Source organism: Eschrichtius robustus, chromosome 16 (genome assembly GCF_028021215.1).
Source record: "Eschrichtius robustus isolate mEscRob2 chromosome 16, mEscRob2.pri, whole genome shotgun sequence".
Lineage (NCBI taxonomy): Eukaryota > Metazoa > Chordata > Mammalia > Artiodactyla > Eschrichtiidae > Eschrichtius > Eschrichtius robustus.
The window spans coordinates 73,567,547-73,584,950 of NC_090839.1; the positions used below are offsets into that span (position 1 = coordinate 73,567,547).

Genomic DNA, 17,404 nt, shown 5'->3' on the forward strand with positions numbered 1-17,404 from the left:
CCCATATCTACTTATTTGAAAAGAACTAGAAAATACAGTGGGAAATCAAATAAAGGAAAATGGAGAAAAACAAGGCAGTATAATCAGGAATGAGAAAAGGAACTAAAAGCACAGAGAGTGGGGCTTCCCTGGTGGCGCAGTGGTTGAGAATCCGCCTGCCAATGCAGGTGACACGGGTTCGAGCCCTGGTCTGGGAAGATCCCACATGCCGCGGAGCAACTGGGCCCGTGAGCCACAACTACTGAGCCTGAGCGTCTGGAGCCTGTGCTCTGCAACGAGAGAGGCCACGACAGTGAGTGGCCCGCGCACCGCGATTAAAAGTGGCCCCCGCTCGCCACAACTAGAGAAAGCTCTTGCACAGAAATGAAGACCCAACACAGCCAAAAATAAATAAATAAATAAATAAGCTTAAAAAAAAAGCACAGAGAGAAAAATTTAGATTATAAGAATATAATTTGCAAAGCTACATGAAAACTCGCTTAAAATCCATGTTTTTCTAGGAAAATTTTAGTTACTAAATTTGACTCAAGGGGTAGGAAACCTTAATGGAAATTAATGGAGATTAGAATATTTGTTTTAAAAACACTCAAAAAGAGGCACCAAGAAAACTAGAAGCAATACCATTAGAATCAAAAAAAGAGTGCTATCTCATTATTGATGCAATAAAAAATAAAACTCATAAAATATACACACAGGAAAAAAAGACAAAATTCTTATTATTTGTAGATAACTGGTTATCTAGGGAAAACAAAACAAACAAACAAAAAACAAGAGAAACTGAAAAACTAACCTAAAATGGAGCTTATTAAAGTGACTGAAATCAACATCCCCCCCACTTTCCTTTACACCAAGAGGATTCCAAATTTCATCTGGTACCCTGATGTCTCCTACATGGGTGCTACTCAGACTGTGGTCCATGGGCCAGCAGCATCAGTGTCAACTGAGAGCCCATTAGAAAAGCAGAATCCCAGGCACCACTGCAGACTTGCTGAATCAGGATACGCTTTTTAATGGTTCCCAGGTGATTCGTGCATACATTAAAGTTTACGATGCTCTGCCTACTTTATTTTCAGCCATCCTGGGGTGATTCTTTTCTCAGCCTTTCTACCTGCTATTATCTATATGTATGTGCTTTACACACTCAGATGGGCAGGTCCAATTATTAATAAAACCTCCCTCCCTCCCACTACCACAAAATAATTTTTCAGGGAAGAAAAGCATGACAAAAATTCATCATCACAATATTTTTCCCCCAGTAGCCACTGTTCACCACAATCTTCAGCAAAGATAAGCCAGGCTGCAGGTTACATATCACTCCTACTCGAGTGGTAACATCAACCCTTTCTCTTTCCAAAAAACAAAGAAACAAACAAAAAACAAAACAAAAAACCAAAAATAAAACACAAGAGAAAAAACAAAACAACAACAACAAAAAGACAAACACAACCCTCCAGAACATAATCCGGTGAGAGCAATGCTATTTTGGGGATAATCTTGAATCTGTTCAATTAATGAAAAGAAGCAAATTATCTGCAAATTGCAGTGCTTTATTATTTTTTAAGGGCAACACACATTGATGCCAGATGCTGTGCATTTTATGTGCATTATCTCACTTAGTCTTTCTCCAGCCCTATGAGGTTGGTGCTACATTATCCCCACCTGCAGATGAGGAAACCGAATCTCAGACAGGGAAGTGACTTGCTCAAGGCCATAAGTTACTTGGACCACTCTTGTGATACCATGAATTGAGAGTAGCTGAGAAGAAGTTCAGAGGTGAAAGAATGTTTCCTTAAGGCAGGCTTTCTTAGCCTGGACAGAATTCAGGGGTTTTGTGAATCTTGGATGGGAAAGAAATTCATCTCTATTTTCATATTAGCATCTTTCAATTATTAGTGTAGGCAACAAACCACAGGAATATTTGCAATATCTGTGACTTCGATACCAAAACATACCCCCCTGAGGTTTTTATCCAAGTGTTTTTACAGTTGCTTCTGATGTATTGAAACACTGTGTCCATGGTTATTTTAAAACTAAATTGTTATGTGACCCACTGTGGGGTCTTTCTACTTAATGGAGCAAATAAATAAATTACTATGTCAGAGTTTTTATGGTTTGATGGGTGCCTTCAACATATTTGGTTTCCTTTACAATCTATGTATTTTGTACTGTATATTTAGAAATATTATTCTGAGAAGCAATCCATAGTCACTACCAAAGGCATGAAAAAAAAAAAAAGGTGAAGAACCTTAAAGTCAACTAACTTTCCTTGGTATCTCTGTTCTAAGTAGGATTTCACCAATCTCCAACCATCCCCTCATGAGTTGCTGTGGATCAGTCTGAGTTCCTGGCAAATTTGGGTTTCCTCTGAATACTAGGTTTTGCTGCAGTCGGCGGGTTGGAAGCCCTGGAAGAGAAATACTTCTTGGCTGTGGCCAGCAACCGGAGTGGGAACAGCAGCTGCGGGCTGCCCCGGGAAGATGCCTTCCATATTTTCCGAGACCCACTGACATCTGATCTCCCGTGGCCTGGGATCCTATTTGGAATGTCCATCCCGTCCCTCTGGTACTGGTGCACCGATCAGGTACAGGGCAGCAGGTTGAGCAAGGTGCTCTCTGGGACGCTTCCTTCCTTGGTGTATCTGGAGGCTGGGTTTTTTTTCTCCCGCTATCTGTTCTCTTATTTGCGTTTCTCCCCAAACACCCTTGAGAACTTCTTTCTCTCTACTGCTCTACATGTTATCTCCTTATTCTTGCTCATGTTGTGGCAAATCCAAAGCTGCTGATATTTGCAAAGGGGAGAGCTTGATACATCCTGCTGGATGTCTGGAAAGATCCAGTAAGCAAAAGAGATGAAACATTTTAAAGAGAGGTGAAAACTGGTTATTGGTATTATTTGCTCCACAAATACTCACTAGGTGCCCTCTATGTGCCAGCCACTTGGAAATCACAAGGAAACAAATCAAACAGGCTCTCGGAGCTCACCTTCTTCTGGTGGAGGTAGACAGGCAATAAATAAATTATGGGGAACGTTAAAAGGTGATAACTGTCATTAAAGAAAAAAACAAAAACAAGCAGAGCGGGGGTGGGGCGGGGGGGGCGGGAAATGGAGGGTGTGGGAGTGTCATCTAAAATAGAGTGATTAGGGGAGTCATGGTTGAGAAGTGACCTCTGAGCTAAGGAGGAGAGTGTGTGGGCTCTGGTGATTGTTGGGGAAGAGGGTTTTAGGCGGCAGAGGGACCCGCCAAAGCAAAGCCCTTACAGCAAATATATAACTGGTGTGAAAAAAAAAAATTAGAAAAGCAAAAGGCACTGTGGTGTGTATAAAAAGCCCTTTGGTGTTAAAAGGTTGTTGGGGTGGGGGGGGATAGAATCCATATTTGCATTTGCTTGTATGTGCTGAAGGAAACTCCGGATGGATGTATATAAAACTAAGAGCAGTTACCTGTGGGCAGGGAGGTGGGCAGATGCGCCAGGATGGATGGGAGCCATTTCACTGCACACCTGTTTATACTTTCTCAGGTTTCAAACCCTGTGAATATATCATCTGTTGAAATGGTTTTTTCCATTACATTAATGATCAGAGATCTGCGTGCCATTTTGGAAGCTCTATTTCATATTCAGGGCTGATGAGACTTTAAATAATGATCATGGAGTCGGACCACTGAATTGATGGAGGGGACGCTGCAGAGAGTGAATCCAGGTCACCCCAAGGGTCAGAACTCCTGAGTGAAGAGCTAGAGACGGGTGCAATACTGCCCCTTTAAGAGAGAGCACTCCTCTTCGTTAGCAAATCTCAGGCTGGAGAGACCCTGGGAGACAGCTCAGACGGAGGCTAACAGCCCGGGCTTTAACCTTAACAGGCCTGGAATCAAGTTCAGATGGCAAAACCTCGGGACACTGTCTAAGATCTCTGAGCCTCTGTTTCCTCATTAAGTGGGCTTCCTAATAATTGCGAAAAAGGGAAGCATTAGGAATTTGCTCACAATCCCTTTTGTTGCAGGGGCATTTAATACACCGTTTAAAACATTTACATTTTTGCTGTGGGTTTATGCCACGGCTCTTGACGTGGCTCAACAGCTTATATTTATTAATCCATACAAATATTTCCTTGAGATGCCTCACACCCTTACTAGCTGGAATTCCAGTGTGCAAGGCTTGAAGCCCACCTCCAGCCCACCTCGCATTGTTCAAGAGCCTGGGGACTTAATCCAGGATGACTTGATCTTCTTCCAAATGGCAGGCAGGGCCAGAGGGCCCAGAAACCCAAGCCCTCCTTGGACCCCATGACTTCTGGTTTTGTGGCTGCTGAGCTGAATTCCGTTGAGTCCAAAGACTGTGTTAGTCCATTGTGCTGCTGCTGCCCTGTGCAGCTCATTTCAGAGCAGGAGAAAGACAAAGCAGCATTCGCTGTTCACTGACTGGGGGCGTGTTCCTCATCCTCCCGGGCAGAGACGGAAGAGGTAAATCACCATCGACAATCGTAATGACACCAACATTGATTGATGCTGGACCATGTACCAGTAACTGATCCAAGCATTTCCTATATGTTAACTCATTGATTTTCATAACATTCCTATGAGTCATGCTCCATTACTTGGGTCCGGGGGTTGTCCTACAGGGCGACACCCTCTTCCCAGGGCTTGTGGGGTTTTGAGCCGAACAACTCTCTTAAAACTTACTCAGCTGTCTCAGATTCACATCTGGAGGCGCCGCTTCGTGGGAATAAAAGCCAGCATTCTTTTCAGTCACAGCTTTGGATCTCCTGTCGAAAGGGCTTGGTTTTCCAAAGCTCTAAATTCTTTCCTCTCTGCTTCCAGATGGACCGACAAGGATTGAAGCTTGCATGCCCCTTTTGGCACCTTAATGAAGCAGTAAAAAGTATTCTATAGTTGCTGTATCGTTCCATGTAACTATCACATTCTTAAGTGTTCTAGAAAGCCCAATAGGTGTTATGTTTGGAGTCCTGAGAAATGACAGGTAACAGTTAAACAGCTGACTTCCCAGCTCTGGATAGAGGGAAACTCACTGCTCCTCCACCTTTCCTCACATAAGCTGACGCCACGTTTTAGAGTCTTTCACTGACAGCATCCAAACAAATAATAATAATCTGTGCAGGTGAGGGTACACTTGGTTGCAAGACACAGAAAAAAAAAATCAAATTTAAACCAGCTTAGGAAGAGGGTAGGGGATTTATTAGCTCATGGAATACAAACGGCAGGAAGCTGAACTAGCCTTCAGAAACTGCTGGAACTTATTCTGGTTTCTTTCTCCATTGTCTTTCTCTCTTACCTGCTGACTTCATGGTCTCTCACTGCAGACCAACTGCAAACAGACTGACAACTCTCCAAGTCCCAAATCCAAATACCCTGTATAAGGGCTCTGATTGGCCAGGGGTGGGTCAAGTGCCTCCCCCTGGATCAGGCAGATTCCGTACCCAAGATGACAGGGTAGCCTTGTGGAGAGGGAATGGGTTTCAAAAGAAGAAGCAGGACGCTCTAGGAAGCCTATGCCATTGATGAACATTATTTTAAAAAATGGGGAGAATTCCCACTTTGTCCTGCTCACCATAGCACCATAATGGTCATGACATTTCACTCCTCTTGTCCACAGTTCGCTGAACCAACTCATAAAAGCTCTAGTAACTCACCAAGGCCTCTGCAACTTCTCCAGATGCTTCAAGATCCAAAGCCTAAGGAAATAGTAGAGAAAGTTCTGAGTTCATGTGGATTCAATCTGAAGCCTGGAGTAGGATTTTTGGGGACCAGTCTTCTACTCAGAAAACACTCTAGAACATGTCATTCCCTTTGAGTGGATAAATATTTTTAGTTACTCGATATTGGTATATATTACAAAATCATCACCAAAATAAATCTAGTTAATATTCATCACCATACAGTTATTGATATAATTCTTTTTCTTGTGATGAAACCTTTTCTGTGTGTGATGAGAACTTTTAAGATCTATTCTCTTAGCAACTTAAAAATATGCAATCCAGTATTATTAACTATAGTCACCATGCTGTACACTACATCCCTAGGACTTATTTATTTTATAACTGAAATTTATACTTTTTGATCCCCTTCATCCATTTTGCCCACCCGCCACCCTTTGTCTCTGGCAACCACCAATCTGTTCTAAGTGGATGAATCTTAACAAGTCCTACCTTATGCCACCCAACAGAGAGAAGGGGGTTAGGATAAGACCTAGGCACACCGTATGCAGTAACTACAAGTCCAGACATGCCAATCCTGTTGGTAGCAATATCTCAGATCCTCTCTTTCTCTTAACTCATCACTCCTAGCAAAGTATTTGCATTCCTCTTCTATCCTCCTTCCCGTTCTTGATTTCTCTGCCTTGGTATAGCTACCCCAACTGGACCACTGGATCACAGGGATTGAGAATAGGAGAGATGTTTCCTTAGAGAAGGCAGGCAAACCAAGCTCCTGGGTCTACTATGCCTACCAAGAAGCCATGCACACCTAATTGGCCTTAAGAGAAAGCTATCTCAACTTCCAACCACACCACTGTTTTCCAGGTGATTGTTCAGCGGACTCTGGCTGCCAAGAACCTGTCCCATGCCAAAGGAGGCTCTCTGATGGCCGCATACCTGAAGGTCCTGCCCCTTTTCATCATGGTGTTCCCTGGTATGGTCAGCCGTGTCCTCTTTCCAGGTAAGAAGACAGTTGGGAGGACAGGTTGTCTGTGAGTCTCAGACCCTGTGAAGTGTTCTGAACATATTACTGACTGCCCCTCAAGAATGCAGCTGGAGTCCCTTCCTGGTGATTCAGCTGTGGTGTCTCCATCCCGGCAACTACTGACTCAGTGCTGTTTCCCAACATTGGTTCAATGGGAACGTCCTATAAATGTCCCAGGCCAAATTGAATGGAGACCTGTAGTTGAACTTGCCTCAACTATATATTTTCTGAAACCACAAACTAGGCTAAAATCTCATGGTTTCAGATGTCAGCTCCCTGAAATCTCATGTGAGGGCTCCCCTCACACTTCAATGTTTGAACCCAGTGGTTTGGCAACTTCGGCCCAATAGAACCCTTTGGGGGTTCCTTTTCTTAACAAAATCAGGGGTATCAAAACCTCTAGAGTATTTGCCTTAGCTTTTTTTTTTTTTTTTTTAACCTGGTAGAGGGATGAGGTTTGCAGCATGGGGGTTAAACAGGACTAGGCGTGGGGGATGTTATTGGGAGTCGCCGTGATGTCAGGAACTGGTGATCTGTGTGGAAGAAAGCTCCTTTCTGCCTCATTAAGTTTAACCCTGTATTGACCAAAGCTGTTATTAACTCAAATGGGCAGAAATCTCCCTCCCCTATGCCTTATCTTACATGATGTTGCAGAGGTAAAGGAAGGGTAGGATGAAATGGTTAGTCCAGAAGTTTTGTCAAAATAATTTAGAACTATGAATTAGGTGGAAGGACTTGGGGAAGAGAAAGGATGGGGAGCCGTCCGTGGTGCCAGATGTTGGGATTGCGCTTCTCCAGCCCTGATGGATGACGAACCCAGAGCCATGGGTCCTCTTTCCAGGGAAGCGGCACAAGGCTTGAAAAATCCCAGATGTGGATAAGAACTGGGATCTTGGTTTTATGGTGACTTGATGGAAAATATACAGCTAAGGGGCAAGGCAACATATGAACAAAGAAAGTGGCTTAAAGCAGCCAACATTCATTGCGCTAAGGGCCAGTCCCTGTGTGACGAGCTTTGCAGTAGAGTGTGACGGTTATGAATATGAACACTGATCTGAAATGCCTTGCCTGAATCTTGGCTCTGCCACTTCCTGGCTCCTGTGACCTTGAATAAATCACTTAATTTCTGTTAAGTGCTTCTGTTTCCTCACTTGTAAAATGGGGATAATATTTCCTAAGGCTTAAAACAGTTCCTGGCACATGGTAAACACTATAGAAGTGTTCACTTTTATTATTCTATACATGTTTTATCTCATTGATTCCTCAAAAGGACCTTATGAGATAGGTACTGTTGTTATTTTCATTTATAGATAAAGAAATCAGGGCATTCCCTGGCAGTCCAGTGGTTAGGACTCCACACTTCCACTGCCGAGGGTGTGGGTTCAGCCTCTGGTCGGGGAACTAAGATCCAACAATCTGCGTGGCCAAAAGAAAGAAAGAAATTAAAGCTCAGAGAAATTAATTGATTCACTCATTTATTATTCTTCCATGGATTCAACAAATATTTTGAAAGCCAATTATCTGCCAGGCCTTTTTCTAGAAGAGCCTGGAGATCCATAAGGGAACAAGACATACAGTATCCCTGCTGTTGGGGGGGATTACGCTTTAGTGGTGAAGGAGGCAAAAATACGTAAGTGAGCTATTCATTGATTGTGCTAAATGCTGTGAGGAAAATGCATAGGGAAACATCACAGGGAATGCTGGGCAGGGGCTCCTATGACAGGGTTTCCAGGGAAGGCCTCTGTGAAGAGGCAACAGTTTATTCATGTGGATGGTTTGAAAATATAATTTAGAGCAGAGCCAACCAGATGAATGATGGATTGGATGAAGCTGTTAAGGAAAAAAGAGGACTCTAGATCACTCCTAGGTCAGGGGACTTGCTGGAAGTTACTTGGCTAGTGCTGGGTAAGCCAAGATTTAAATCCAGGGGCATCTGCCTCCAAAACCTGACTCTTAATCATGCTACTGTCTCTCTCAGGAAATCACATCTTAAGCTTTGGATCAGTATCAGGATGATCAATAACAAGACCCTGACCCTCACTCTTAGCAGTCAGCCAATCAATAATGGTTGTTAAGTGAAACATAATGTCACATTCCATGCGCCTAGGGAGTTTATAACGTAACAGATGAGTCTGGTACTCGTGAAAAAGTAACAGAAAATTGATAACAAAACACTCTAGCGTTTGGTACTAGCAGTAGTGCAAAAGGAATTTAAGAGAGTGAGGTAGGGTGGAGATGGTGAGGTGGGTGCGGTGTATTTGAAGGTCTTGACTAGAGCTTCTCAAAGTGTGGTTCCCAGTCTAGCAGCATCAGGGTTGCCTTGGAACTTGTTAAAACTGCAAATTTTCAGATTCCGTCCAAGACCTTTTAAATCTGAATCTCTGGGGGTGGTGCCCAGCAGAAGATTGAGAAGCCCTGGTCTAAAGGGCCAGGTGCCAGGCCAAGCCACTGTTCCTACCCATTTCCACTCTTTGCTCTCCATCTCAGCTCCATCAGCAACCTGCTGAATCTTCAAATGGGTCCAGCACTGCCTAAAAGGATGCTCTGATCCTGAGCTCTCTTGAACCTGGGCAACATCCTCTTCCACTTAGTCCGTCCAAGAAATAGCGCCCACTTATAAAGGAACTCTAGTGGAAACCAAGAAAGAAACAAAACAACCCTCAAAACAATGAAACACAAGAGTCTAGAAATGTTCCTGTTTACAAAGCCAATCATCTCCACCTGAGCTTTGGAATAAGCTAAGGTTTTGAATCCTATCCATGATACTAGCTTTATGATTTGGGGATATTATTAGTCTCTATGGGCCTCAGTTTACTTGTCTCTGAAATGGGTATAATAGCAATCTCTTCCCCATGGAGTTGTGAAGATTACATGAGAAGGTGTATGTACAGTGTTTATTTGCTGCATCCGAGTCATAGTGAACTTCCATGAATGTTGGCATTTGGAAGAAGGAGGTTTGGTGCTGTGTTTGGATTGGACTCTGCTAGGGCCATCCTTTATTTCAAGCATCATAGGATCTGACAAGGGAATCCACTCCATATATGAAATGGTTGATTAATTCACCCAAGACAGGTGAGCTGATATTAGTGAATGGTGGGTTAACAATCACAAGGCTGTTGGTTTCATTTATAACTTAGCTGAGCCAACTAGTTCCCCTATGATGAACATATTCTTTAGCCTGAATGAACAAACACAGTTTTCTTCCCTAAACATGCTTTATAAACTTTGCGTCTGTCACGTGTTTCGTGGTTGAAGGTTGCATTCCTAGAAGGTTAAACAAAAACTAGGTCATTAAATGAATTATTTCAGGGGGAGTCTTGTTCCTTCTTGGTGTCCCTTGAAGAGAGGAGCTTTTGGACAACAAGAGTCCAAACCCAGAAGATTTGAACATAAACAAGATCTTCGCCCCGCTTGGGAGGCTCCATACCATGTTCTGGCCACAGGAATATAACTATTTTCTAATCTTCTCCTAAACTTCCGCAGACAAGTCATAAACAAGCCAAGAACTTTGACCTCTCAAAAGCATTCTTCTCAACCAGGTTGTTTCTTCTCAATACTTCCTGTCAAATATCATTTTTGGTCTGCGGTCTTAATTTTGTCTAAGGCTGAATCAGAGTTTTGGAGGCATCTACTTTTATTCCATAACAATTGTTACTCGTATTATGAATTGTGGCCACAGCACCCATTTCCTCTCCCATTGGTGGATGTAAGTGGAGGGAAGGGTCCCAGCTTTGAGAAGACATAACAGTGAGTGGAGAAACTTTACAAAGACCAGATAGTCCTTGGGCTTCCTAATGGATGAAGGGGCCTGGGGTGATTTCCATTTCTTAGGTATTATGCTATCTTAAAAAAGCAAATGAAGGATCGGGAATTCCCTGGTGGTCCAGCGGTTAAGACTCTACGCTTCCACTGCAGGGGTCCCAGGTTCGATCCCTGCTTGGGGAACTAAGATCCCACAAGCCACATGGTGTGGCAAAAAAAAAAAAAAAAAAAGAAAAGAATCAGTAATATTAGGGGAGGGACAAATTAGGGATTTGAGGTTAACAGATACACGCTACTATATATAAAATAAACAACAAGGACCTACTATATAGCACAGGGTTACATATCTTTTTACATATATATATATATATATTCTCTTTATATATGAATCACTTTGCTGTACACCTGAAACATTGTAAACTTGTATACCATACAACTATACTGCAGTAAAAAAATTTTTTAATTTAAAAAACCCAACAATATTAGATTTTAAAGTTATGGTGTACTTTAAATGTTTACATTTATTAAATTAACAGTTTTAACACATACAAAAATATAAAGACTAGACATACCACCTCATCTGGAGATACTGTCAAACATCTCTATTTGAGGCCACTTGTGAATTTGAGGCCTCAGCTACATGACCATCATGACGTTGATACTGCATCAGAACCGGGGAGGAGATGGGTGTGGGCAGTGAAGGGCTCCAAGCCCACCCCTAAACTGGGGCTCGAGGTAGTTCCCACTTGCCACAGAAGGTGGGATGGAAGGCAGTGTTACTCATCAGAATGAGGAAGAAGGACAGAGGCCTTTGGATTGAGCAGAGGGAGGGTCTAGGAGTTATTTATGGGAATTATTCCTAGATGCAACTGGCCAAAGAGACTTGAGGATTTATTTATTTAGTTAGTTTTTTAAATCATTTTAAAATTTATTTATTTTTGGCTACGTTGGGTCTTCATTGCTGCACGCGGGCTTTTTCTAGTTGCAGCGAGCGGGGGCTACTCTTCGTTTTGGTGTGCAGCTTCTCACTGCAGTGGCTTTTCTTATTGCAGAGCCCGGGCTCTAGGAGTGTGGGCTTCAGTAGTTGTGGCTCACAGACTCTAGAGTGCAGGCTCAGTAGTTGTGGCGCATGGGCTTAGTTGCTCCACAGCATGTGGGATCTTCCTGGACCAGGGATCGGACCCGTGTCCCCTGTATTGGCAGGCGGATTCTTAACCACTGTGCCACCAGGGAAGTCCCGACTTGAGGATTTATAAGTGGTCCAGCGGGGGTAAGTGGTGTTGTGTTGGCATTGAGCTGGCGGTGAGGAGCGTGGCTCAGCTCAGATATGCGGAGCTGAGGAAGACAGAAAGTAACAAGAAAGCTATCATTCAGACACACGTGCCATACCACTGAAACAACCTGCACTCTCTTGGCCTTCCTCCTCTGAAAGATTGGATTGGATGGAGAGACCTGTTCTGTCTCCGACATGACCTTGCTGGGTGATTATAACCAGGTCCCTTCCCCTCTGTAAAGATTACACTAATAATGAGATAGCTAGTCTCTCCCCAAGAAAAATGTATCGAGCATCTACTCTGCGCCACACACTCGTATAATTTTTAAATCTCTTCTTCTGTCTTCCAAGCAGGAGGTCTATGCTTCTAAGCTTGGCATGTGTTCATCATGATAGAGATGAAGAACTAGAGGTGCCAGGAAGTCTGGATGGATTTACACTAGAAAATCAAAATGCTGTTCAGGAGGGAAAAGAATTGATACAGTAATGGAGAAAGAGGAAGAGAGAGAAATTCAGAGCCTGGTTGGGTTCTTATGAGTCTAAAATGAGGAACAGCTGTTGAACTATGTATACTATTGAGAAGGAGATGGGGAAAAGAGGAGCTTTTAAAATATTTGCCATGTGTCAAGTGATGGCATTCTCCTTTGCACTTCCGATGAACTTAGGTAAAGATGTAAATTGCTTGTGTCCTTTTGGGGGGCTTAGGGAGCCTGATGTAGGGCTCTGTGCTGAGACCGGCCGTGAGGTGTCTCGGCTTTTTTTGGGTTACAATAGTACAGCTGAAATGTATTCAGCACTTCCTGTGTCCCAGACTCTGTGCTGAGCGTGTAATGTATATCATTTCAGTCAATCCTCACTATAATCTTATGAAGTAGAGTTCTGTTACTGTCCCAGTTTTGCAGATAGACGGCAACTGAGGTCCAGAATGGTTAAGTAACAAGGCCATGGTTTATCAAGTCTAGGCTCCTTTTTATTTCATTGAACTGTACACTTATATACAGTAACCCTGTCTCCTGGTGCTGGCGTGCGCCAGGCCGTGTTTTGGCCGGGCCTGGGGCTCTGAGGGTCCGCCTGCTCAGCTCTGGGCTTGTTTCCTCCATAGACCAAGTGGCTTGTGCAGACCCAGAAATCTGCCAGAAGGTCTGTAGCAACCCCGCCGGCTGCTCTGACATCGCGTATCCCAAACTTGTGCTGGAACTCCTGCCTACAGGTAATGGTCCCTCACCCCTCAGTTGAGTCCCCCCGGGGCACCCAGAAAGGAGGACGTTGGCTGGGCTCTAATCTGAGGAGGGGGACAAGATGGGAGGGCTGTGGGAAAGAATGCGCTCTGGGCTGAGGAACTAAGCCCCCAGATAAAGCTCCGGCCCTGGCTACACAGCGGGCTCTGCCCCATCCGCCCCTCTGAGTCCCCCCTGTCGGCTCCCACCCCTGAGTTCCGCCTCCTCCGAGTTGAACCCCTCGGGACCAGCTGGCTATGGGCCTGGGAAATGGGGTCAGCGGTGAAGGCAGGAAAAGCCTGAGGCCCAAAGACCTCCCTTCTGCCCCCAGGGCTCCGCGGGCTCATGATGGCCGTGATGGTGGCGGCGCTCATGTCCTCCCTCACCTCCATCTTTAACAGTGCCAGCACCATCTTCACCATGGACCTCTGGAATCATCTCCGGCCTCGGGCATCTGAGAAGGAGCTCATGATTGTGGGCAGGTAAAGTCATACTGGGTTGGGGCCAGGCAGGGGTGTGAAAAGTCCAGATAACCCAGGGAGGAGAAAGCTGAGCCACCCAGAGGGCAAGTCCAGCCTTCAACTTCTCCAGGCTGTCTCAGCCTCCTCTGATGGCAAAGATGAAGTACATCAGGGCTCTGTGGATGAGTAAGGCGTTCATTCCTTCAAGAGCTATTCAGTGAGCACCTATTACGTGCCAGGTGCCGGGCATATAGCAGTGAAAAGAAAAGACTCGGTTTTGCCTTTGTGGAGCTAGAAGAAGAAAAGGATAAGTAAACAGGTAGTTATAACCACAGTGAATGTTATGATGGAGGAGCCAGGAGACCTAGGGAGTCAGAGGAAAAGTCTCCAACTTGGACTGGGACCTGAGGGGTGAACAGGAGTTAGCCAGGTAAAAGGGAGAAGGGTGTTCTGGGGGTTGGGGGCAAGGTTTCTCTAACAAGTCTTGTGCAAAGTCCTGATATCTAATGGTGGGAATGAAAATGACCGAAGTGAGTGGCATGTACATTTTATGTAAAATACATGCTAATAAGCATCTTGGGACTCTGCCCCTCAAGAAGGTGTACCTAAGGGCTGTCTCAGCCTTGGGTTAGGGAGAGGTATGACATCAAAAGCATAATCCATTAAAAAAAAAAAAAAAAAAGAAATTAGACTTCATCAAAACCCAAAACTTTTTTGCTTCAAAAGACACCATTAAGAAAATGAGACGACAAGCCACAGATTGGGAGAAAATATTTGCAAGCCACATATCTGACAAAGGACTTGTAATCTAGAATAATCTAAAAAGCGAGATTGTAGTCTAGAGAGTTCCTGCAGGATACCACTACACACCCACTAGAATGGCGATAATCAAAAAGGCAGACAGGAAGGCAGAGAAGTTGGAACTCTAGTGCATTGCACGTGGGGATGTAAAATGGTTCAACTGTTCAAAAGCAGTTTGGTATTTTCTTAAAAAGCTAAGTATAAACTTACCATGTGACCCAGCAATTGCATCCCTAGAAATAAAACCATCTGGCTGTACAAAGACTTGTATACAAATGTTCATAGCAGCATTTTTTACAATAGCCAAAAAGTAGAAACAATCCAAATGTCCACTGATGGGTGAAGGGTAAACAATGGTACACAATGGCGTATCCACTCAACGGAATATTTTTCAACAATAAAAAGGAATGAAATACTGATACATGATATGTGATCAACCTCATGCTAAGACACGCTAAGTGAAAGAAGCCAACTGCAAAAGACCACATATTGTATGATACCATTTATTTGAAACATCCAGAAAAGGCAAACCTATAGAGACAGAAGTAGATAAGTGCTTATTTAGGGTGGGAACAAGAATAAATTGTAAATGGGCATGGGGGCACTTTTCGGACTGATGGAAGTTCTAAAACTTGATTGTGGTGTTGGTTGCACCACTCTATAAATTTACTAAAAGTTACTGGATTGCACACTTATAATGGGTGAATCTTATGGTATATAAATTCTACCTCCGAAAAGCTATAAAAAAGAGAGAGAAGTGTTCAGGGGAGATAAAACACTAATGGGGGGGGGTGTCTCTCTCCATCCGGCACCAGGGTGTTTGTGTTGCTGCTGGTATTGGTCTCCATCCTCTGGATCCCTGTGGTCCAGGCCAGCCAGGGCGGCCAACTCTTCATCTACATCCAGTCTATCAGCTCCTACCTGCAGCCTCCCGTGGCTGTGGTCTTCATCATGGGATGTTTCTGGAAGCGGACCAACGAAAAGGTAGCTCTGGATCAGCCCTTCAGCCCATCAGATGGGAGAGAAGGGGACTGGAGAGGCACATGAGGATGTCAGGTGTCATTAGGGAGGATGAGTTCTGTGGAGGAAGATACAGGGAGGGTGCTCCCTGGCTTTTGAAAAAAAGCAATGAGGGTTCTATTTTGATGCATTTTGTGCTTAAACAGGGAAGCTGAATTAACAGGGAATTATATGTAATTGATTAACTGTATGTAAAAGATAAACAGATAAGTATCTCCAGCCCTTTTCGAATCACTGACCCCTGCTGTGACCGTCACTAGAAAGCCACGCTCTTGAGGGAGCTTGCTGAGGTTTCTGGAAGCCTGTGCCGGCCGCCCCACAGCCCTGCCCGTGTCTAAGACGGCCTTGCTCTGATTCGCAGGGTGCCTTCTTCGGTCTCATCTTGGGCCTTCTCCTAGGCTTGGTTCGGCTGGTCCTGGACTTCATTTACGTGCAGCCTCGGTGTGACCAGCCAGATGAGCGGCCAGCTGTGGTAAAGGATGTCCACTACCTCTACTTCTCCATGATTCTGTCCTCCGTCACCCTGATCACTGTGTCCGCCGTAAGCTGGTTCACAGAGCCGCCCTCCAAGGAGATGGTACTTTTGGGTTTGACACTGTATCCATTGAGACCTTTCACTGCTAGTGACAGAAAACCCAATTGACTTCAGTGAAGAGGACTGATTGTTCCAAAAGCTGAAAAGTCCAGGGCTGGGTCTTGGGAAGAACTTGATTTCAGGACACTGAAAAGACCATCAGAATTCATCTCTCACCTCTCCTTCTGTTCTCAGGCCCCTTGTGGGCCCAGCAGCTTTTAGGGATACATCCTCTCTTATTCTCATTAAGCAAAAGCATAAGCATTTTTGTCCCAGCATTTCCAGTGAAGTTCCTCATGCCCGTTGATGGAGTCAGCTCAAGACACATGATCACCCATGAACCAACTTAGTCCCTGTGGCCAGAGAAATGGATGAGCTGAATGCTGATCACCAGGTTCCCCCCACACCCACGGGCTAGGGTTAAGCTCTGGGGACTAGAATGAGGAAGGGTGAGATCCCCACTGGAGAATTAGGGCTGTCAAAGCAAGATGGGGGACTGAGTGGGGGAAATGTCCATTGATTCTGAAGAGTGCTGGGAGCTGAAGCTTGTTGGAGGGTGGAGTGAGAGGGTAAGACTGGGAAAGACTCAGATGTGAAGGCTGAGCTTGGGGTTGGAAGGCGGTGGGAGAAAGGGATGAACGTCACCACCCCACCCCCATCTCACAGTTCATCTCTGCTCTGTAGGTCAGTCGCTTGACCTGGTTTACTCGCCGTGACCCCATGGTCCAGAAGGAACAGGTGCCACCAGCAACTCCCCCGCCTCTTACCCTCTCTCAGAACAGGACACCAGAGGCCAGCGGAACCAACATCCAGTTCGAGATTGTTCAAGAAAACATGCCCAAAACCCACAGCTGTGAGTTGCCTCGCTCTTCAGTTACAGTAGGAACCTCAAGAAGCATCGTATAATTAAGGGGAAATTTTTCTACCAAATCACAAGCCAGAAAATGGGCACACTTGGAATTTTAGCATCGCCTGACTCCCAGGGTCTGGTCCTCCCTCACTCTCTGGCCACTGGAAGGGTTAGTAACTTTCAACAGGTGCCTCAGGTGGAAAATTAGAGCCAGTGTTTGTTGAGTGCCTACTAAAACATGGTTCATTTGATCCTCACAAAACCCCATGTGGTAGGCCGGGGTACTGCTGGCATTCTCTAAATTACTGGTTTTAAACTGGCAGCTTGCAGGCATATTTTGCTTTAGCTCACCTACTCTTTTAATAAAATGTGAGTTAACATTTAAAAATTGTGAAATTTCACATAAAATTCCAGATTTCCATCTTCTCTTGAAAAACTGGAATATCTGGCAACATGGAGCCCATATGTCTGCATGGCAAAAGTTGTCTGGAGCTGCAAAGCAGCTGTTCCTTAGACCTGGAATATATAGTTAGCCAGGGTCCCCACCAGTCCCTACTGTCTCCATGACCCAAGGCTGTGGTTGTCATTAATCATCATACATGGCTTTAAAAAAAAGAATAATTGTGGATATGAACCCATGTCATCCTACCGTGGGAAACTCAAGGATAGATCCAGAAGGCCATGTGGTTCAAGAAAGATGAGAGAGAATCTTTCTTGGTAGAGGTGACGTGTTTAATAAGAAAATCAGCTCA

The 17,404-nt window shown here is 44.5% G+C and overlaps 1 protein-coding gene across 5 annotated transcripts in view; it reads left to right on the plus strand.

Annotated features, from left to right (window-relative positions):
- The window catches only part of SLC5A11 (solute carrier family 5 member 11), a 53,368-nt gene that overhangs the window by 35,243 nt on the left and 721 nt on the right, over nt 1–17,404 (plus strand). For 2 of the 5 annotated variants that reach the window (XM_068524020.1, XM_068524024.1), the window contains 7 exons: nt 2,376–2,581; nt 6,535–6,670; nt 12,832–12,939; nt 13,278–13,428; nt 15,024–15,192; nt 15,590–15,805; nt 16,487–16,655. In XM_068524020.1, the coding sequence (XP_068380121.1) occupies nt 2,376–2,581; nt 6,535–6,670; nt 12,832–12,939; nt 13,278–13,428; nt 15,024–15,192; nt 15,590–15,805; nt 16,487–16,655 (1,155 nt within the window). The remainder of the gene's footprint in view (nt 1–2,375; nt 2,582–6,534; nt 6,671–12,831; nt 12,940–13,277; nt 13,429–15,023; nt 15,193–15,589; nt 15,806–16,486; nt 16,656–17,404) is intronic. The other 3 variants (XM_068524021.1, XM_068524022.1, XM_068524023.1) reach the window with 3 other exon arrangements.